Source organism: Lates calcarifer, linkage group LG12 (assembly GCF_001640805.2).
Source record: "Lates calcarifer isolate ASB-BC8 linkage group LG12, TLL_Latcal_v3, whole genome shotgun sequence".
In the NCBI taxonomy this organism is placed as follows: Eukaryota; Metazoa; Chordata; class Actinopteri; family Centropomidae; genus Lates; species Lates calcarifer.
This window is the reverse complement of record NC_066844.1, coordinates 21828163-21852029: the sequence shown is the minus strand read 5'-3', so window position 1 is coordinate 21852029 and position 23867 is coordinate 21828163. Positions and strand designations below refer to the sequence as shown.

General features: G+C 40.7%; 1 protein-coding gene across 4 annotated transcripts; it reads right to left on the bottom strand.

The window, feature by feature from the left end:
• Positions 1 to 1502: 1502 nt before the first annotated feature.
• On the bottom strand, positions 1503 to 22323 carry LOC108881486 (FYVE, RhoGEF and PH domain-containing protein 5). 4 transcript variants are annotated; one of them, XM_018673521.2, is made up of 22 exons: positions 22059 to 22323; positions 18481 to 21076; positions 14916 to 15069; positions 14374 to 14432; positions 14241 to 14271; positions 13435 to 13586; positions 13078 to 13234; positions 10936 to 11023; positions 10762 to 10812; positions 10231 to 10289; positions 8912 to 8983; positions 8629 to 8697; positions 6182 to 6265; positions 5516 to 5595; positions 5229 to 5319; positions 4938 to 5075; positions 4677 to 4779; positions 3757 to 3893; positions 3533 to 3658; positions 3176 to 3330; positions 2579 to 2629; positions 1503 to 2414 (listed from the first exon to the last, which is right to left on the bottom strand). In XM_018673521.2, exons 1-21 carry the CDS (start codon positions 22066 to 22068, stop codon positions 2593 to 2595), a joined length of 4449 nt encoding a protein of 1482 aa, XP_018529037.1. In that variant the 5' UTR covers positions 22069 to 22323; the 3' UTR covers positions 1503 to 2414; positions 2579 to 2592. The 4 variants fall into 4 exon arrangements, with proteins under 4 accessions (XP_018529037.1, XP_018529038.1, XP_018529036.1 ...); XM_018673522.2 differs by having other exon boundaries at positions 1503 to 2629; positions 10936 to 11020; XM_018673520.2 differs by having other exon boundaries at positions 1503 to 2629; positions 22059 to 22322.
• Between the last annotated feature and the right edge of the window lie 1544 nt (positions 22324 to 23867).

Below are 23867 nucleotides of genomic sequence, written 5' to 3'. Positions count from 1 at the left end.
CCCTTTCCCCTGAGGATCTGCTGCCCACACAACACTATGAAAGATGAGAAGCCTCGTTGTTGTAACTCACGACATCAACACAAACACTGCATTGCCTTCTCGAACTGAAACTGAAAATGGCCCAAAAGTGTGTCAGTACGAGTCTGTCATTAAAAACAGCAGAGTTTACACAAATCTGCTGTCAGAGCATCACAAGTAAACAAAAGGCAAAGACGAGGAAGTTCAGCTCAGGAAATATTTCACTTTTTTTTTGGCATCATTCGTTAATGATTCCTGAGGCTGAGCACATATAACAGAGCTGAATGCATCTGACTTTATTGAGTAGGCTGTGTGTGTATGATTGATTATTTGCTTCTCTCTGCATTGCTACCGCCTGCGGCAATATGGAAGCAAGCTTGGATTATGACACTGTTGCTGCCCCACTGTAAAAAAAGAGCCTATCTATCCACCATCAATCCCACAGCAGGCTTTCATCGCTTGTTTTTTTGATTAATTGGCACACAGAGAATCATTAAAAATGCAACTGGACATTCCAGTTTTAGTCCTGTTTACTCTTTAACTAGCACAAGTCAACACTTTCCTGTTCCTTGTTGCTTTGGTGATGCCAGAAAATCACAAGCAGTCATATAGGAAAAAATACAAACATGAAAAAGCTGTTTTACATATCACTGTAACTGACAGGCACACTTATTTTCATGTAAATCAGGTACATGCTTTTATCTTGAGTTTTCTCTGTTTTAGTGTTGTATAAAGACAAGATGAAAGACAAGCATGTTTTTCACTCAGCACTACAGAAAAGTAAAATTAAGTCATTCCAGGTGAAGGATGCAGCAAGAAGGAACAGGTGCAGGAAGTGTGGGACAATAAATACTGTCATTCATTAGGAATGTGTATTGTGTCTTAACATGCAGCAGCAAAGGTGAAGAAAACATAAATTTAGGTGTTTGATAAAAGGGAGGGAGAAAACAGAATTGGGGCTAGAGCGGGAGAAGAGAGTGATGAATGATCTGTCCTCTATATAGGACGAGGTGTCTGCAACTTTTCAGAAGCCCTAGAAAGCAAACTTTCTGCCTGATATTATTCTGGGTCAGGAAGCCTCAGGGGGGTGGGGGGAGACGGGAAGCAGAGCAGGCCTGGCCTTTCTTTGGCCGCACAGTGCACTTGTCTGTGTATCACTCTCTGTCTCCCCGGTGTCTTCCCAAACAGCTCAGAGTGTGATCTGAAACACACGCCAGCTTGGTGTTTCATCAGAGCACGTCAGACACGGACTGCACGCCAGCACAGACTCGATACGCTCGTGTAGGGGCAAGGGGGGTGCTACATGTAGAGTGCAAACAGTTTGGCGGCATAGTGGGGAATGTTTCCATTTTTAATGTATGTGCTCCATCAGCAAGGGCACAGTGACAGGAAGTCAATGACAACCTCTTGTACTTTAATGTTTAATCCACCTGCCATCTAGAGGACATGAGGAGGATAAAGACGAAACACAGACGCACACTGCATCCATTATCACAGCCTCCTTTACTTGATTTTAAAATAACAGTGTTAGAAATAAACTTAATAAATCAAGTACAGTACAAAGTCCAGTACACTGATCATGTAGATCAGTGAAATCAGCAATTCGTGGTTCAGGGCAACAGTCTTTACACAAATATGAATTTACATTATACTTGTTATAGGTATTCAAAACAATAAAGAACTTGTCCACAGTTTCCCGATAGAAAAGTATGTTAAGTAAATTAATTAAGTAAGTAAAGTACAGTAGCTGAAGCTTTGGGCCTCTATGATGAAGGTACACTCATATTCCTTTTCAGGTTCATTTCTCTATATATCAGTGCAAAAAAAGCATAAACTATTCATTCACTGGCAGGACCATCTCCAACAATAGATACAGTACATTGCAAAGCTACAGACACTTCTATACATATAAAATTACTTATTCTTTGATTAAGCCTGTGCTTTAAATTATTAGTCATAAAGATGCATTTAATCCAGTGGAAGAACAGATGTTGAAACAAAGTCATTACTAATAAATGTTTTACACTGAAAATCAGGCCATTCCAGATTTGGACATTTCTGAGTGAGGCTGAATTTGTTTGATATTTTTTCTGCCTCCCTGGAAATGGTGGTAAAATCAGTTATTGAAATGATTTGTTATGTTATGATATGATATGTTGAAAAAAAAAGTTGAAATCATAAAATAGATATTTCTTTTCCAAAAATCCACAATCTTCCCCATGAATAGGAGGAATGTCGCTGATCAGCTGCTGCGGGGAAATACAGGTCACGTCAGTGTAATGTTCCACGCTGGCAGGTATCTGGGCCATCGCCTCTCGTGGCTCTCAGCATCACACCTGCTTGTAACAGCGGGCAGGGGACACTGGAGGTTGGCAAAGTAGGTGATCGCGTCCCCTCTAAAAGAACAAAACGTCTTCTTCAAGTTACAGCTTGCAGACATAATCAAATATTGTTTTTTATCCCCTATATTCCCCTTTTGGTTTCACAGTCGGTTATTTTTTGTAGGGACAGGAGATTGTGGATGAAGAAAGGCAGCACACTTCTATTTTCAGAAACTGACCAGAGCAGCTGATCCTATAAAACTGTGGCTTCCTCCATGGCGTTTACCCACCTGTATGAGGAGCAGATTTTGAATTAGGGAAAAGACACAACACGAACTGCAGCTGTGCTAAATGAGAAATGTCTGTCTGCTTTGCCTAAAAACCACAAATCCTGTGTCTGTAAACATGACGTACACCCACATTAATAACTGAGCTACTTTTATAGCTTTCTCCTGAATTTTAAAAATGACTATATTTTGTCCAAGAGGAGTAAGTAAAACTAACATTTCCGTTTCTGTAAACAAATAAAGAATAAACCTTCAAACTCCAAATTTGGTGATGCTCATATTTCCACTTCAGTTGAAGGATTACATGTGGGTCACAGAAAACTACCCTGTGGAACCCACTGAGTAATGTGAAAGTTCCCAGACAGCAACAACTTATCAATAAGAATCCTGTGAGTCACTGAGTCTGAGTCTCCAAAACACAGACAGACATCTATACTACAGAAATAACCATGATGTTGCAGTAACAGTGTTTCAAGCACAGTCCAACTAAAATCTTTAAATTAAAGTCTAAATGTGTTACATTTAGCTATCAGTAAGCATGCTCCTCACCTCTGGGCTGTGTAGTTGTCCTGAGCTTTAAAGGTGTAATACAGAGTGTTTTTGTGGTAAAGCTGGAAGACGTTGGCCTCCTCCTCTCCCTCCTGCTTGTCAGGCAGCTTCACTGTGAAACCCAACAGAGGCAAACTCTCTGACGCCACTTTCTCCTGCAGATAAAAAATTCATCACGACAGAAAGTGTAAGAAACAGTGATGTAACTGAGGGTTGGTCTGCACTTTTAGTTTTTCTTTTTTTTGAGTCAACTGGTGGCCACAATTTAAACTCGAGCTGATGTCCCCTCACTGTGTAAAGTGTGTGTGAGTGAATGTGTGCTGTTCAGGTTAAAGGGGAGAGCATGTTTCCCCTCACCTCTTGAGCTCGGTAGGTGTAAAGCACCTTGTCTTTTAGAAGGAACCACAGTCTCTTCCAGTTCCTCTTGCTCCTCTTGCTGCGCTGTAGACTGCCACTAATGGAGCCTTCCTCTGACACTGTCACCTGCACGACGGTGGCAAAAAGAAATGGCATAGCCGTCATTCATCATCAACTGTTCATTAATCTTCACTGTACAGTGAACATAAGAGAGGAAGGTGTACCTGGTTGAAGGTGACGGTGCCTTTCCGATGTCTCCAAATGTTGGGAGGATGAATGTTTTGGAAGACAGCAGAGAGAGGACGACTGGAGCGGTTTAAACGAGGGCTGTTTTTACCCGTCAGTACAGACACATCTGCTCCTGCAGAGACACACAACTTCCTTTCAACCAAAGCAGAGGACAGGTACAAATACATAACACCCACACTGACAAACACTGGAACATGGCAGGCTAATTGTGCACCCTGAACGTCTGTACTATGCAGCACCAGAGGCTTTAATCATCTTTGTTAAATGATTGTGGGGATATGCATGAGTGACAATGGAAACTGTACAGTAATATACAACAATATGAATTAAAGAACTACTCCAATAAAGAAACTTTTTCCTCAAGTGTGAACTGAATCACAATTTTTAGATTTTTAGATATATTTACAATATAAAAGGGTTTTCTTTGCTAATGGACCTGAGCTTCAGTTTTTGCTGGTTTTATAAATTCCATGATCACACTCATCATACCCTAACACACTGAACTCAATTATGTACATTATTGTATGGGCACGTTTCATACATTTCACATTATCTTCTTCCTACACTCAGTGTGCCTTGACCTGTATCAGATAACTACACTCTGGTGTGATTATAACTGATGTGTTTGATGCGCACTAAGTAACAGAAGAACATGACTTTTTGCTTTTATTTCTACTTATCATTCACTACTTCCTCTGTTTCCTGTAAAATAAACATATGCCAGCTCTATCTGATGTCAGTTAATTGTAAGTGGCGCATTCTTCCTGTATTTAACTTCACCTGACGCTGGGTCTCCCACTGATAGTGATTAGTGATGTAGTTAACTCATCAGGGGGTTACCATATTGCCTTGCCACTGACAGTCAAACTGATTGATGAACGTAGAGTTTCCTCACCTCTCTTCTTTAGCTCGTTGTAACAGTGATCACACACTTTGGCCATGCGGTCTTTCATGTATTTCAGTGGATATCTGTTCCTGGAGCAGCTCCGACAAACAATCTGCGTTTAATAACATACAGGCAACAGAGGTGTGATGAAAACAGGCACATCCAGCACACAAACTCAGCGCTCCGGTCAAAGGCATCCTGTTTGTTGCATCCTGTCTATCAGATATTAAAGCATCACAGAGCGGTGTGTTATGTTTGTGTGTGACTCACTCTCCCGCAGCCGTGGCAGTGGTGTTTACGAAGAGTGAGGCTGAAATCTGAGGTGCAGTTCATACACATCATCACTTGTGAGACTGGAACAAGCGTGGGAGCTTTCTCTCCTAGAGACAGATGGAGACGATCTCTGGCCTGAAAAACACACACATATACACATACTAAGAAGACTGAAGGCCATAAGGTGTAACGTCATTCTCATTCCAGTTGGTGAGGGTATGCATGACTGAAGAAATGTTATGAAGTAATGATATAATAGATGACAACAAAAAGGCAGAGTTAGCTCACCTCTCCTGAGCAGCTGCTGACAGATCCCCTGGTGTGTTCAGTTACAGCGCGGCTTAGAGTGTAAAACCAGTCCTCTCTTTCAATGAAGGAGCTGCAGAACATACAACACGTACACATACAATACATCACAGTTGATTTTACAGTTTAGTCATTTATACCAAATATGCAAAATATCAGCTGCATCAGTTTTTAGGTTTAAATGTCTTAACTTTCTGTGATGATGTGGACGTTTCTCATTATTGCTGTTATTAGTTATTAGTTAAAGGACACAGTGCAGTGTGACCCACCTCGCAGAAAGAGTGATGGAGACGTCTGTTCCTTCGATCCTCAGTGCATTTTGGACATTTTCTATGATGGGTTTACTGACCTGGATAATCAATTAGTTTAAAAAAAATCAGAATGTAGAAAAAGAAAGAGAGAGAGAGAGAAAAGTCCGTCTGTCTGACTGGAAAACAAAATACTTTTAAAAATAATTACATTATCTGTTGATTTCAAACAGGTAAATCATTTAATTTAACTATAATTTTACACTGTGGTAACACTACAATACACAGCAGCTAATAAGAGGTACGCTGGGGTTGAAAACAAACACATGAAGAAGGAAAAACTATAACATTATAAAGTCATGTAATAATATAATGTGTATAATATGATCTAGTGATAACCATTATCTAATAAACCTTGCATAATCTCGTGATTACCATGTTAATCAATTTAATAATACAGTAAAAATAAAGTATGTAATGTCAAGTGTTGACTGTTTCTTACTCTTTGTTACCAAATTATGCACAAAATGATATAAAATAGAGGCTGTATTATGAAGTGTTAAAAATACTTGTATGACTGTACTTTGCTTTAAATGCAGATCAACTCTTGAGGAATTCTTAGGGGAAACCACAGTTTGAAATCAAAGAGATTATGACATTAGTCGACTTTTAATGAAAGACTCTGACCTTCAGCCCAGTGAGCGGCAGAGTGTTCTTCAGTCTGTATTTCCCGTCCTGCTGAGGGTAGGTGTAGAGCAACACGTCGTTCATCTGACAACAGAGAAAACATTCATAATTCACAATACATCAAGTCACTCATTCAGGTCATCTGTAATCAAGTCAGCTGCCCAAACTTCATTATTCATGTATGTGCAGCAGTCCTCCAGTAGGTGGCACTCTAAGCTCACAGAAAACTTTACTTCTATAAGTGCACTGAGGGCTAAGACTGCACTGTATGTACTTTGTCTCTTATTAACACAATCACAACATGCTGTACTTCCACCAGCTCACAAACAAGCACACACAGACTGTTAAAGGAAACCAGTCAGCACTACTGTTCAAGATTGTAAGTTTAAGATTGTATACACAAAACTTAAATTAAAAATGCGTTTATTGTTGCTTCACTTGGATGCTTGAACTTCCCTGTGCAGAATGATGATTGTGCAGGATTTGATGCCTAAAAGCTGTTTTCACTTTTATCTGTGCTCACCTTAAATCTGAGTTAAAGGATCTGTGACATCACAACTAGTTTAAGGGCCAATCATGGTCCAGTAGACAACGAAACCTGAAGCTTATAGTGCATGTTCACTGAGAACAGACTTTAATGTGAAGTAAGAAAAAGCTTGTGTTCATTAGTTACACTTTTTTACCCTAACACATGTCTGGAGGGGCTCTATACACTTAAATCCCCCATCCTCAGTTTTTATGATCAAACATGAACAAGATACTTCAGTAAATAGATATCAAATTGCATTATCATTAACCTCTGTATTATTTTTCCAGTGGATCATTTCACTGTCATCTTTAGGAGACTGCCAACTCCTGCAGACTTGTTTTATTACGCTGTCTCCAGTATTAATAACAGTTCAACACACATGATCAGCATCTGGGTGGATAAAAGTTATGTAGCGATGATTACCAACATTCCTCCAGAAGAGACATTTACGAGCTTTTTTAGTGTCAAGCCCAGATCACAAATTTCAAAAACGCCACAGGAGGGAAATGCGGTGCACTTTGATGATGCTCTATGGATAATTTGCAAAGGCGTTTAATTTTCTAATCTTTTACATACTGAATGTTTAGTCTGTGGCTTTGATTCACTCTTATCCAGCTGTCTCTTTCATGAAGTAAATGATATGGTGTTGATCTGGTGTGACAGGTGGTGACGAAAGACCTGAATTATATTGTTACTCAGTTTACACTTACAATTTTATTTAGTTGTATGTCTCCTTCCTCTACATCCGTCTGTCTCCTGTTTACTTTTACATTATCTCAGGGAGCTGAAAGCACCATGTAGTACGTTAAAAGTGCTGAAGACACATTAGACTAATTCTGTCAGCCTATTAATATTATATGTCATAAAAGTTCACAGGCGTACATGGATTCTTCAGTTTATAAGGAGCTGAGTCTTGACCTTCCCTGTGCTGTCAGTTAAGAGCTGGCTCAGGAAGTCAGCATTCAGAAACATCCTGCCAGGAAACCCTGCTCTTAATAGCTCAGTCTGGACATAAGCTACCGGTCAAAGGTTTTCCAACACCCTGACTTTTTTTATTGAAATTTTAGCTGTTCTAGTCCAATGAGTAACCTTTAATAGTACAAAGAACAGTGGTAAACGGCCCTAGGTTAAAATTGAAAGATTTATTAAACTTAATAAAAAACAGACTTTTTCAGAGGTTAAGAAGTTGGTTAAGTTACAGCTTTCCTGCAGCAATGGAAGTAAATGAAACCCTGAAAGTTAATGCAGACAGTTCTTACAGATGCTCCAACTTACAAACCCTCTGACTGAACAAAGGCAGAACAAACTGTGTTGCTACATCCTCTGACGCATTAAAAGGACAATACTGTGCTGCAGGAAGTAGTGCTGTACATTGTTGTCAGAATGGTGAAAAAGAGGCAAGTAAGGGCTTCATCCTACAGCAAGATAATGACCCCAAACATTAGAAGAAAAGAACTGGGCGTTGGCTACAAATAATAGAAAAGCAGCCCAGTCTCCAGACTTAAATCGCATCAAGCTGTTTGGGATGAACTGGACAGAGGGTGAAAGAAAAGCAAACTACAGGTGAGACACATCTGTAGAAACCTCTGCAACAGTGTTGGGACGAATGTTCCAAAAAATGTCTCATATCCGTTGTAAAAGAACACAGCAAGTGTGTTCAGCTGCTACATGTGTCAAAAATTTATATAAAATTTAGGATTCAAGATTTTACAATTAATTTTTTAATTGTTAAAAAAATTAATTATGTATTTGTTTTAAGCTTTAATTTCAGAGCACACTGAGACATTATGCAAATTTCAGTAGCAACTGGGAAAACGGAGGTGTTCTAAAACTTTTGACCTGTAGTGTAGAAACATTAAAGATGAACCTAATACGTGTCTGTTAAGTAATACATTACAAACGAGGAAATATAATTTACCAAAAACAGATGACGGGGCTGGCGACTCTTCCTGCTGACCTTCATCAGGGTGCCCTCCTTAACAAAAACCTGATTGCACAAAAAACACAAACATATACACAAGAATCAATCAAACTGTCCATTTCACAGGTTCTGTAATCATGACACATACAGGACGTCTGCAGTAATTAATGTTGTTCCAGTCCAGCCCGACTGGGGATTCCCAGCTGAATGATTGTGTAAAGGGCAGACAGGGTGGGCTGGCAAGCTTCAGACAGAAACAATGCCGTTATCAGAGTCGTACCCTGCCAGGCTGCAGCAGGTCTCGCTGGCCGTGCACACTGTACTCTATGTTGACCAGACGCAACAGGTTCTCCTGAGGCACAAAGAGAGAAACAAGGGGAAATGATAAAAGACCATTAGTCATTTTCCTGTAAACCCAAACTTTTTTCGTCTGCTTGGCTATTTTCATGACTCCCTCTGTTTTCAGACATAGTTATCACCTGGATCAAGTGGGCATGTCATGTATTGTTCTCTTTAGAACAAGCTAGACTATTCAGAAATGTCATCATTTGGCATATAACTCTAACTACTGTATGTGTAGTTACCATAAAGCAAAGACAAGAAAAGTTAGGAGATCACCAGCGCCATGAAGATTCATCCTCTGGGGACCATGACTATTTGCACCAAATTTCAAGACAATCCATCCAGTAATTGTTAAGATATTTCAGTCTGGACCAAAGTGGTGGACCAGCTGATGAGAGTGGCTAAGAAATTGTTTTTCTGTTTTCTTTTGCATGCATTAAAAACTTTTTTAACCACCTCTGATATGATAGTAACTGACTGAAGAGTGTGAGTGTGCTGTAAATGCATGAACCGTATGTTGTTGGTTCCTGATCTAAATGTGTCACCAGACGATTAACATGAGAGGAAAGTCGAAAAAAACAAAAAAAACAAAACATATTTCTGCTACAAAACTGATGCTTGTTTTTTCAGACTTTCCTCTATTTTTAGCTTGGGAAAATTGGTGTAAAGCAGTAGTAGTTTGTTTGAAGGGGCCACAAGCCAGAAAGGCTGGGAACCACTGCTCTGTGCCTCTCGGGATGCTCTATGCTGTGCAGTGTGAGGTTAAACTGCATCTAGAAAAATGGGCCAATTTTTATAGATGGCGTCATTCTTTTTTTTATACGACAGTTTGGTCTCCTGAAAGTAGATTCAACCTTAAGTAAAGAGTGTGATTCACATTTCTATTCTAACAATAAAGGATTTAATAGTAGCATTTTTTATAATTTGTTGGGATGAAACGACTCACATTTCTTCCTCTGTTTACATCAAGTCAAATCTGTGCTGTGATGCTACATCTATTCAACTTCTTAAACTTAAACTTTAGGTAGATGACTGGGCAAGAAGATCCTAAAGTTATAAGGTCGTCCAGTTTTAATAAATGTACAGAATTAGACTAATTTCCTCTTTCCCAAACCAGAGACTTCGGACGCAGTCACACTACATACCAGATTGAGTGGATATGTGTATTAATGTCTGTGTGTTCAGTACAAAATGTGATATGTAATTCTGGATGCAAATGTTGGTTTGCTGGGTTCAAGAGTTCCACATGACACTTACCCCATGTTTTAAACTGTCATTTACTTGATCTGCGATGTCAGACACAATCGCCACAGCAGCTGAATAAAATAAACACAGACATAAGCTAAATGTTAACAAGTGAACATATTCACAACAAATATTCATAATTGATGAGATGTTTCTTTTCCTTATGTCTGTGTGGAAAGTCACCCGACATAAAAGACGTAAAATGAGTCAGGAGTCTGGACATGACTGCATGTCTGGACTGGGGGTGGCTCCCTTATCGAAGATACAGTAAGAGATAGTGCTGTTGCAACTTGCCTTCTCATGAATTACACATTACAGTCCTCACACAGAGGAGAGCTGAAATGGCTTCCTGGCGGGTTACCACCACAGACAAAGAAATCTAAATTGGCTCTCTCATGGCCATCTCTCCATGCCAAATGAGCACAAATAAATTCCCTGTAAACACACAGCGACAAGCAGAGGCCAGTAAGACTCTCCTGTGAGTAACAGAGTGTAGAGTGAGCAGCCTCTGTCCACACTGAGTCTGCTGTTTGTTTACAGTACCTTGGGTGTCTTCATATTCCTTGGAGTCAGGGGAGAGGTTGTTCAGGTAATCTGTGAGAGCAGTGAAACAAATTGATTCCTCCTAAGTGTCAATGCAACCACTATACGTGAAATATGCCTTCATTCAGAAAAGACCACATTTAACTAAATCTTGGCCTTTTACACTTGACTCACCGGTGAGGAGCATGCGGTACTGAGCAACACGCACAATGACCTGCAGGAGCTGGTGTTTGAGAGAAACCTTCTTCCCAGCTGGACTCTGCTGTTGAGACAAATAAAACAAATACAAATTCAACATTGTCTTTGCATCATTGCTGTTCATTAGGGCCACATTTACTGTACAAATTAACAAGAACTTTGGCCAATCCACGTCAGATTAATTAAAAAAGTCGAGGGTCTCCACTGAGTGTGTAAAATACCTTGACAAAGGAAACAAAAGTTGTGCTGAGAAGCAAATTAAACAACAACACTGGACCTCTGAGCACAACCACAGGGTATATTCATATTTTAAGTGTGGACCTGGGCCAATAACACAGACTGCTGGCCAGCACAGTGCCTTATGTGTGCACTTGTATTTCTAATGTTGTGGGGACCTAAATTTGCTTACACAGTCACACTGCCACCTGCTGTTGGCACTAGATGTAAATTTGGGGGCTCTCACCAAACTGATCACAGTTCCCCAGGAGTGATGCATAAATGTCTATGATACAGTAATCCACCCAGTGCTTGTCAAGACATCTCACTCAAAACCACATATGTCAACCTCATGGTGCCAAAAGAGGAAAAGTAAAAAGATTCATCCTCTGAGGACAATGAATTTGAATTTGACCATGAAGTTGTTGAGATATTCGAGTATAGAACAAAGTGGTGGCGCAACCAGGTGACTGCCATCCAGACAGCCATACTGCCAGCACGGTTTAAACCCTGAATGCAATGATGCAGCTGCACTGACATTAATACAAATGCTCAGGAGAATCTAAGGACTTTAAAACACTTGTGCTCTTAAATCAGACAGAGAAAACTGCCCAGCTCTGCAAAGACCTTCTGCCAACTCCTCTCCTCAGAGGTCTATAAAATACAGGGAAATTATTGAAAACTCCTTTGTCCATAAATGAGATGCATGTATATAGCGTCTCTGGATTTCCTTCTACAATCCTGGTAGATTATTACAAAAGGGTGTAGTGGTCGGATCTTACCACCGTTTTCTGCCAGGTTGTGTACTCAGCAGCTGGCTGGACATATCATAACATATCATACTACCATATCCTATATTTTATACTTTAAATCTATCGATCTTAATATCTTCTGCAACAATGTCTCTGGTTCGCTGGTTTGAAAAACACTTCATTTAACTGAGGCTAATTATAACTCCTCACTAAAGTGCTCAAAAAAGCTGCTGGGAATTGCAACCTACATTACCTACATTAATTTTAAGGTTCCCCTGTTTTTAAAAGAACTGTTCAGTGTTTAATTGTTGCTCTGAGTGGCTCATGTCAAACATTTTTGTTCCCAACATATGATACATAAAGTTTATATTTTTCCTTTGAGCATCATGACTGTTGCTTTTAACAGCCAACACACAGTGTAGTTGTTCCTTTAAATTAAATTACTACTTTTTTTTCACTCAGCTGCTCTCCCTTTAGTTTGAACCTCTTAAGGTTTGGATCTCTTGCTTTAAGTCTCACACGAACACAGGCCAGTACCACACACCATCTCTGCTACTGCAAAACATGCACTTCATCTTTGTCACTGTACATAACACACAATCACACACACACAAATAGATAATAATAGTGGATGATTATCAGAGATAAGAAAGACTCTTGATAAAGATCAAATACAAAAGGTTGGCACTAAAATGTCACTATTTTTTGAATTAAAACTGCAGCATTTTTTCACCTCAATTAGTTTTCTATTAATTAAACTCTTTTATATTCTTTTCATGCAGGCTGTGATTTCAGATTTTATTTTCTTATAAACTACAAATCAGAGGCAACACTGCAGAGAGAGGAAGAGGAGGAGAACAGGTGAGGATGTGGATAAAATACTTTATGTACCGAACTGTGTTTAATTTTTGTATTGTACATACACAATAAACTTTGTGGTGAATACAGATAGTTGTGTGCTTTCCCATGAGCACATCAGAGGGAATTTCATTCTCAGAAATATCTGTTCATATTGTGACATGTGTATAATTTTTATTTTAAATTTGAATTTTGAGATGGTGTGTTTTTAAATGTAGATCATTATGGACTACATTATGTGTTGCATTACACATTTTGTGTGTAGAGGTTAGAGAAGCACTGTAGGCCTGACCTCAAACTGGTGAACGATTGCTGCAAAGGCAGGTGAAGTTCGGCAGCTGTCCTCCAGCAGGTTCATACTTCGGTCGTAGTGGCCGATGTAAGTGGTAAAAACCAAGAACTCCGCTTTTCTGCACAGGAAGATGTCTGCAATTCTCTGGCTCTCCTCCCTGAGTAGAGAAACAGACATGAGAGGGTGAAGGAGAGAGAAACGGCATGCACCGGTCTCAAGGTTATATTTAATGTTTCTGAGCTGCATTAATGTCTGGACTCTGTGGAGCCCTGGAAGTTCCTTTTAGTTATAGCATATTGTATGTGTGTATCGGTGTGTGCCTGTATTCCTCCTTCAACAACTGTGTACGCATCTCACCAGTGTCGGATTCGGTTCTCCAGCTCGGTGAGGATTCTGCGGTGCAGGGAGTAAACGTCAGGCAGCTCGTTGAGAATCTCTCGAAGCCTCTCTTCCTCCAACACAGGTTCCCCCTCGTCCCCAACGGCTGCCCCCACTGCTTCCCGAAAGTCCTGGCACACAGAGCGGAGAGGTTAGGTTTTATCATTTTTGTTAAGCATCTTACTAAACTTAAATTTTCACCAAAGTCTGTATTTTCTTCCCTCCTTCTGCAATAAGACAAGACGATAACATCTGACAACAGGAACTACATGAGTTATTATATCAAATAATCTCATCCTCTGTTTGAGCAAACTGGAGCTGCGGTGTCACCAGTTTAATCACCACACCAGAGGAGTAACTCTGGGTGGGAAAGTGAAAGAGCAGCGCTTGCTCCTCCCTCATTACCAATGCTGAGGTGCCCTTGAGCAAGGCACAAAAGCTCTCACTGCTCCAGTGGAGCTGCTCAGTGGCCAACAGACAGGACATGAGCAGTCATGCTCAGTGAATTGACCCTGGCCAAAAAATGAACAAACACAAAACATAAACAGCATTTAAGAACAGAAAGTAGACAGATGTTTACGTTTAAGGAAATTTGAGAGATAAAAAAAATCTAAATCTGAGTAGAAAAACATGAATTACCTTTATATATTTCTGCAACTCCAGTTCTGCAGAGCTCTGACAGATTACTGTAGCCAGAAACTATAAGAAACTATAATTCTCCCTCCCATAGACAACATCTGGACACACACAAACTGCATTAGTAAATTTAATAAGAATACACTCACCTCCTGCAGAAGCTTGAGAGCTTTCACATGCCTGTGGACACAGATATATACACACAATTTAATAAGAGTCTGATTACTTTAGACAGATAGGCAGAGGTGTTTGATAAGGGAAATGAGTTTACGAGCGACTTACAATCTCTCTGTATCCACCAGTTCTTTGGCGATGTAAAAGGCTCTGGATCTGCCATCAGGCTGTAAACAATCATATCATTTACTTGTAATAAGCCCAGGGTTAGGAAGAGCTAAAGCATGTTGGCACTGGTTCAACAAATATAGCTGGCTCTCCACTACACATCGTCTCTAAGCGGCAATCAAATTCTAAATAATGAGGACAGCCTTGTAGTAGCCCATTAACCTCCATTAACCCACATTAAAATCCTTGCTTGTGAGGGCAATTTTACCAGTTGCCCAAGGTGAAAAACACTTCCCTTTGTTTTATTGTGTTATGTTCTGTTCTTCAAATGTGTCTTAATTTCTATCTAGCATCTGTCTTGTAAGATGATGGTACAAATCAAAACAAAATTAAATCACAAAGGATAGCGGCTAACACAGGTCCTTAGCAAGCACAGAGACATTCTCAAGTAATAACTCACAGAAATATAACACGTTAAAACTTTTCTACATATAAATACGTCCATCTCTACACAAACTCAGCTCACATTTGACAGAACTAACCTGTCTGTCATAATTGCTGTCTGCACCTCCGTCTTCCTCCTCAGAGGTGCGCCCCTGGTCTTCCTCACCCGCTGTCTCTCCCCTGACATCACCCGCTGAACCAGTCTGTGGACTGACAGCCACCGCACACACATTGTAGGCTTCTGTGTAGGCACTGTGGGGAGAGAAACGGGTCAGATCAGTAAAATACACAGCAGGTTACACACAGTATTCATGAGCTGTCTGAGTATTATTTACCTTGTATAACAATTCAACACAGAGTTTGACAAATACATTTTTTTACTTTCTTGCCAAGCCTTGAGCGGTGAGAAGGTCAATCTTGTCTATTAAATATGAAGCTACAGTCAGCAACTGATTAGCTTCCCTCTGTGTCCAGTTTTCATGCTAAGCTAAGCTAAGTGGCTGCTGGCTGTAGCCTCATATTTACCATACAGATATGAGTGTTATCAGTCTCCTCATCTCACTCTCCATCAGAGAGTTAATAAGTGTGTTTCTCAAAATGTCAAACTATTCCTTTAACAACTTTTAGGAGCCCCAGAGAAGTGTCAGTATCCAGTATTAAAAGGTATAATTAGAGTAATATGAGAGAAATACTGTGTAAGTTCTTCCCTCTTCTTCCTTTAATCATCTTGCAGCCCCTTGAGGGGTCCCAACCTTTATGTTGGGAACCACCTGTCTAGTCTGTAATGTAGTATTTCAGTTTTTACTTATTGATTCTATACTATGAACTGCCTTCATTCATGTGAAAATAAATCAGGTGAAATTCATTTAACAATCCAAGCCATCTTTATGGTCCTTTATGGTCCTCCACATTGAAATATCACTATAATAAACACACTGTATTCAGTGTTAGAAGCAAATGTGAATAGATAAAACATCGCAGGTCTACAGAAACCAATAAACTGATCCCGAAAGGCCTGCAGTGACAACTGTACCCAACCAGGGACGCATGTCGGTATTTTATGCTACGAGATTCTCTTCTGCAGGGAGCCCAAATGAATATGCTAATGGATGCAGCTCAGTGGGGAGTGTAAGCTATGCAAATAAAAACACGTCCTAAAGTTACGGTAGTGATGCAGTAGTCCTCTATGTGACCAATTGCCTTGCCAATGTTCCTGCCCTGTTTCACTTCCAAGCACCAATGGATTTAACCCCACTGAGATGCAAATTAGCTACATATGAACAACATATGTGAGCAGTTCAGGTCTCTGCATCACACACATTAGAGCTGCATGGTCCATTACTACTCACTGCATCAAACTTTGGATGAGATACCAGGGGGTGCTTGAACCACAAACTACATGCACAGTTTCTATATTAGGGTTTTATATCACTCCCACAGAAACTGCCTCTGTCACGTCTCACAGTCCTGCCATGTTGTATGAAGGCTCAAGGCAACATCTATGAAGATAAATTACAGAAGGAGATAAAAAAAATATTCATTTTCCTTTTGCCTCAGGTTCCTTGGTGAGCCTATTTGTTCCAGCGATAGCAGTGATGGGACAGAGATGCCAACGATCTCCAAACTATCTGCTAATATTACTCCTTCAGGCTATTGCAAAACTAAAATCCTGAACCACTGGCACTGCCGTCCATCCGGATATTGCTTTGCTGTGATTACGACCTCTGTATTCACCGGGAGCAGACGATCATAATCATTCTACTCTCTTTTGTTTAGTATTAGCATAGAAAGCTCAGGGTCTTACACAAAGACTTAAAACTTTTGCAACATGCATGATGGAAAAGAAATGACATAAAAATGATAAAAACTTAGGAAGTGTTTCACTAAACTTTGATGTCTTACCTGCCAAAATCTGCCTTATGAGTAGTATAGGGAGATTGGCATCTTTTTCAGACTCACATTCAGATTTTATTGACTCTAGATGGTCTTGAGCAACAACAAAATACACAATACAATAATGACAAAACAAAGGCACCCAATAGAAATGCAGTGCAACTTAAATTACTTAAACAAGATGACTCAATCTTCAAGGAGGTACCTAATTTATGCTTAACTTTTGGCTTATCCGGATACAATAAATTACATTTAAGTTGAAAGTAATAATTCAGCAGGGGCAGCAACTGGCAGTGAGCTCACAGTTCATACACACTAATGTCAATACAGATTATACCTATATAAGTCACAACTGACACACACTCCTATTATACTGCTTTAAAGGTATGCCCACAATAAAAACCCTCTAGGTGACTTAAAATCTGAATACTGCTAGCACAGTTATGCTGATATTTACCTATCCATATTCAAAAGAAAACATGTATTTTACCTCAAAGAATGCAAAGTACAAACAGAAATCAAAAGGCTTGTTAAAGCTCACTCATTTGTGATAAAAGATAGATAACAGGAGGCTTAGTCGTCATAATGTTATGACTGGACCCACAGGATGGAGGCACCAGCAGAGTGGAGCAGACGATAGAAAGAAGATTGTGCCTTTGCTGTATCTTTATATCTGTGTTAGCACTTTAAAGAAATACAAAACACTACTTTTTTGTTTCTACCCAATTTTATCAAATATTTCAACAAAATTAGGATTTTTAAAGGCTTTATTGTATGGTTTTACTTGTACTCACGATGAGAGGGAAGCACTGCAGTGAACAACTGCTGACTACAGAACATACTGAGATTGTATCTCAGCCCGTTGTTCCTGACTGGCTAGAGAAGAGCAATGACTCCAAAATGCTCTGACTATTAATCATCCTGAGCGGCCTGTATGATATGGGCACAGCCAAGAGGAATGCGGGGGGGATGGGTTAATGTCAGCGCAGCACTGCTGATCATACCAACAAACAGCACACAGTAGGGAGATGGCAAAGGTCTACCTGCAACATCAACACAGGAGACTGTTTCTCCATCTAAACAGATGATTTATGAATGAGACTAGCCTGTTTTAAACTCAAAAGATCTTAAGAGACCACCGCCACCAGCATTTCCTCCTCTACCACCCAACATGTCCCAAAAACACACAGACACATCACAGCTGGGATTTAGTACATCTCACTGCGATGAAAAAGGGGAGCTACTGCACTTTCCTCTGTACCACTGATCACCACATCCATGTCGGCTGTGATCACAGCATCAGGGGACGCAACATAATAAATAGTTATAAATCTTCCTCCCCAGGGGCATTGTTAAACCTACACAGTGGCCAAGCAGTAATAAAAAAGACCAGTGCTTGGTGTTAAAGGTGGTAAGGATAACATTATGTCCAGCAGCATCAGTCTTCATGAACACAGGCTGTATGGATGGTTCATCCACCACTTTGTTCCAGACTGAAATATCTCAACAATTTCTGATGATTGTCATGATATTTGGTGTAGACATTTGTGGTCCCCAGATGATCAACCCTTCTGACTTTCAGATACGTCAATATTTTTTATAGTAACATTAAGTCAACAGTTTGATTTGTCCAACTCTTAAGATCAGATACCTCAGCTGTACTTTGTGCTTAGTGTTCAGTATCAAATGTTAGCATGCTACATTAACGTGCCATTAGCATTGTTAGACTCACAGACGGATGGTTGTAGACTCTTAGTCTTGTTCACGTACCTTTCTGTTTCCTCTTCAGGTGACTGAGTTTTGCTCTTGAACCCAGGGAGGCTGCTCATGTCCACATAACCATCCGTGTCATTGGCAGACGACAGCACACAACTGGGACGGTCAAAGAAGTCCGTGAACGGTCCCTGTCGAACAGGCCTACGCTGTGGGACCTGTAGGTTCTCGTAGTCCGAGCTGATGGCAGGAACATTCTCATAGTCTGAGGTATCTGTGTTGGGGAAGGAGATGGAGCGAGGCTTGGTCAAGGGAAGAGGTATGAAAGGCACACGGGAGCGGTCCTCAAAGGACTCCACTCGGACAACACTACGATTGAGGAAGGCCACAGAGTTCCCTTTTCTTTTACTTTCCTTGTAGAACAAGAAGGTGGAGGCCGGCTCAGATGGAACTTGAGGTTTACTAGCAGAGCGTGAGTTGAGCTGTGGAGAACTACTTAAGCTGTGTCTGTCTAAATCCAGCAGTCTGCTGGGTGTGTGGTGGCTGGATTCTGCTGAGGACTTAAAGGAGGACGGGTTGACATCCACCACAGACTTGCTCTCTGTTTTCCGCCTAAACTTAAGCATCAGGAAGCGTTTAATGGAGGACTTCTTCTTCCTGTTTTTCTCTGATGAGTCTCCCTCGATGAGAAGTGAGGGGGAGCTCTTTGTGATGGGTCTCTTGGTGATGTAGGCCAGCTCAAATGGAGGGGGGATATCCACTACAGATGTTGGAGTGGACAGGCCACTGGATGACAAAGGTGAGCGCCTGGAGAAGCTTCCAGATGAACAAATGGCACCCTTCTGTCTCTGAGATTCTTCTCTGTCTCTGTAGACACACAGAGGCATGTCTTGTCCCTCCATGGAGAGGGAGCGGGGATACAAGGACAAATAGTGGGGTTTGGAGTAGCTCTTGTATCGCATCGAGCTTAACATGGGGCTGCTGCTCAGTGCAGGTTGTCCGAATCCACTCATGTAGGGCCTCTGAACAAACTGCACTCCCTTCTCAGCCACACTGTTATTAGTGTGGTGTGAAAGTGAGTGGGATCGCATCCCTGTGGCCTTCCTGTCAAATGGAAAAACATGTTCACCCTCCGAACTGTGGCGTGGCTCCTCATAAACATGCTCATCACTGATGTCCTGCTCTGTGTCAGTGGTGTCGTCCAGAAACGGCACTATGTGACCCTCCAGGTCGTCGTCGTCGTCTCTAAAGACGTCGGAGTCGTTTGGGGAAAGCAGCTGGCTTTCAGAGAGCGAAGAGGTCAGTGAGGTGTCAGTGTCCGTTGGCACTGAGATCGATACCAGCCTGAACCTCGGCTGGCACTCCAGATGATTCAGCAAGGCCTCCGCTGTATGAGCTTTGTGCTCTCCTGATGTCCTTTTCTGACATGTTCTTACCTTGTTCGCATCATCTTTGTCGCAGTCATATTCATCGCTGTTACCAATCTCCACATAATTCTCAGGAGACATACAATCTATTTGTCCATTTTCTGCTGTTTCCTCATGTTTCCCAGCTGATATTCCACTGCAGTTCACAGACAAAAGCTTCTGTAGTGTTTGTGGACTATCTGGCAGTCCATGAGCTGAGCTGTTATTCCGTGGCATCATGTCTCTGTTGATAATGTCTTCTGAACAGACATAATAAGGTTCACGGGTTGGATTGTCCTCTAAGGCAACATGTTTCTTAGATGGATCACAGAACTGTTTCTGGTCTTCAGGGATAAAGTCATAAAAACTAATGTTGTGTAGAATTTCGCCCTTTTCCTTTATTTTATGGCCACACCTCAAATTCAGCATGTTGCAAGAGAAGCCATAATCAGAAGCAGACTCCTCCCCTTTCTCTTCTCCATCTGATAGAAAATCTTGTTGTGAATCAGTGTCCCTCATGTTTTCATTGATGGGTATGCCAGGTTCGTCTGTGAGAGATTCAGATAAATCATCAGCTGTTTCATCCTCTTTGACCTGGAGCTGTTCCTGCCTTACGTCTTGATTTTCAGCAGAGGGGCAAATGGCCTGCTCATCAGTGCTATTAACAGAAATATCTCCCACAGAGAGGCCATCTGTGTCAGCCAGAGCCTCGCCTGCGTCACAACCTTCAGCCTCCATGTCCTCCGTCATGTCTGTGTCAATCATCTCCACTGCCTCTTCGGAGTCAGCTGTGAGTCCAGCATCACTGACCCACAGTGTCTCCAGGGAGTCCACCTCCTCTGTTACAGCACTGTCAGTTAATCTCCAGTCCTCATCCATCTTCTGAATCACGTCTTCCTCCTCTTCCTTTTCCTCTTCTGTCACCTCTCCGTCCTCCGGCCCCGGTGACACATTCTGTAAATCTTTTTGTGGTGATTTTAGGACGTAGGCGTTGAATTGTTCTTCTGCTGTAATCGCTTTGTTTAGACCATTCTCCGTCTCATGCTCTTCATCAACCTCGCTGTCTGAAGTTAGCAAGCCACCATTACTGCATCCTCCCTGGTTGCCGTTAAGCTCAGGTGTGACTTTAGGTTTTGGGGCAATAGAAGGTTTGGGACCCCTGGCCACAGACATGAGAGGGGAAGGCAGCTTCAGACTGGCGTGACAAACAAATCTTGGCTTTGGAGCAACAGAAGGCTTGGTGCAGTCTGAAAGAACAACAGGAAAAGGAAACTGTAAGATTATGTGCTTTAAAATAGCTTACAGGTCATTTGTCTTGTGTTCCTGTGACCTAAAAGATTCTACCTTCAGACATGATAACACTGTAATTGGATTTTCTGTTCGTCACATTTTGATATTTCCAGCTGATCATTTTCCTCACCATAACTATCAGATAACCTCCTATACAGACCACACAGGTCTGCTGGAAGCTTTCCTTACAGTTTACATATAAAATCAGCTCAAAATGTTAAAAATTTGGTCCTTGAATGAAGAACTTAAAAGGGACTGATAATGAGTAATGTAAGCTTTTACACCCTTTGAGAAATAATACAAAAAAATCTAAGGGATTTCCCTGACTCACTTCCTGTGATTCAAGTGAGAAAAACCCCTCTCAAACGGCCTTTACTGCCCTTAGTGTAATACTGGAACTGCAGCAAAGGACCATGACAAAAAACAACATTGTACTTAATAAATTCAACTCATGTATAACATATTATTACTTTCAGAGAAGGACCTGAAATGAGGTGACCAAGCATAACTTCAGCAAATTACTCTCACCCACCAAAACCAGAAAAGACTTACTTTATGTGCTTTATGAGTTTTTAACCCAGAATGAGCTCAATTTTTGCTGGGTCACATTGAAATCTCTTTATTCTATCAGTATGGCATAAAGTCAACAATCACTACATTGCCCTCTGACATCAATAAACACTGTATAGAGGACACTTCTGTTTCACATCCTGTTGCTACCGCTGGATTCAAAAAGTACATTTTAAGATATGAAAACTAAAACTCTTATTTTTTTATGTTTTTGCTCTCTGGCTCTTTCTGTCAAGACCGATGCACTTGCTCTGACTAAATGATATTAAATATCGCATTCACAGTAAAAAAAAAAAAAAAAAAAAAAAAACCAAAAAAAAAAAAAACAGGCTTTTAGAAACCACCCTTGTCCTTTCAAAAATATCTCACCTGTGTTCATTTTGGCGAAGCGAATATCTCCAACATCTCGTTCACAAAAGCAGCTGCGATGCACAAGTGTAAAAACAGAGCCCGCACCAAACTCCGTTGAACTGTCCAAATACAGAGAGGGAGAGAGAGACTCTGACTGAACACGGCTCTGTCTATCTCCCTCTGAGAGAGAAACGCTGCTCAGCTGATCGTTTGTGCGTCCTACAGCGCGCAGGACGCGACTGGAAACCAAATGGAGAGAAGCTTGATCCGCTCCCCATCACACCACACCACAGGATCCCGCTTACAGCAGCGGCAGCTCCAGTCAAGTGTCTAAGGTGTTAATATCAACCTATGCGAGTGAATTTAAAGGCTGATTAATCATATACATTGCACCAATAGCTTAACTACTAAAGCTGCAACGGATGAGATATGGTGAAGTGTGTTAAAGCTTACTCATGTACACACACATTACAAACATCACAGACTTAAAATAAAAGACTTTCCTCGCTCATTTTCCACACTACACGTGAAAACATCAACGTGTGGAAACAGAAAATAAAAGGCACTCTTTATAAAGGGGTTACAAATGTCTTAATTTATCATTTTTACATAATTTACTAATCATTTATAGTTCACTTGAAAGACATTAAAATGGCTTTTTGGGTTGCCAGGTTTAGTAATGGTTAATCAACATTTATTCCTACATTTTTAAGATAAACACCCCACAAATGGGTTTTCACAACCTGGCAACCTGTAAGTCTTATTGATGATGTATAACTACTCCATAAAGTGTTAGTAAATTATTTATTTACCACTAATAAAGCCATTAGTTACAATTTATAACCCCTTAACAACTAATGCCTTATTAGAAAGAGGTACCGAAATGATTTTTACACTTTAAAAAACTTGCCTTCATTCCTCCACTATAGTGTTGAAGCCTGTATTTAAATTAGTTCAGATAAAACTGGGTGAAAACAATAAATTCTCAGATCTGAGTTGTTTCTGGATGATACTATATATATATATATATATATACTCATAAAGCCACATTTCTCAGGATTACCTGAGATTAAAAACCAGACCATATCTGTGATTTTATATCAACTCTTCTGCATCGATAAACCAGCCTTGCTTGCACACCCAATCCGACGGTCTGATTGGTGTACAACAAGCTCTTTTCTACATAACAGGAAACTGCTCTCCCTGTTTCCTGCACAACCCAGCTTCACATCCTCAGCAGCTTATGGTCATCGTGCTCACATTTAACCCCTCGCTGAATTAACCATGACTCACTGGCGATGAAGTAAGGGGAGCTATTTTTACTCTTGAACTGTGGTCAGCTGGTGAAGATTTATTACTCTAAAAAATATCTGTGCTGTGTATCACAGCAACAAACAGAAGCATAAAGATGGGGAGTGGCTCTGTGGAGGCTTAGTACAGCAGTGAGGAGGGAAAAAAAGGGAGTCAAGTCCTGACTGTTTTGATGCCACACCCAATACATAGCAACACATGAATCTATTTTCTATTTGATGCCATCTGCTCGTGTGTATGAACTGACTTCACACCTAAAAATGTGGCTTTTTAAGACCATAAAACATGCACGTGATGATATGTAATCCTTGTGTTACAGGCTTCTCTGTGTTGAGGCTGAAAAACAACATGATGAACGATCTCTCTCCTTTTATATTCTCGTGCATCACACTATAAGGTCAAAAATCAATCAACAGCTGTGTGAAAAAGTCTTAAGACACAACCTGACACAAACCATGGACGATATTGGGGAGAAAATCAAACAAAAGTCTTACTGTAAAACAGTCGTTTATATGT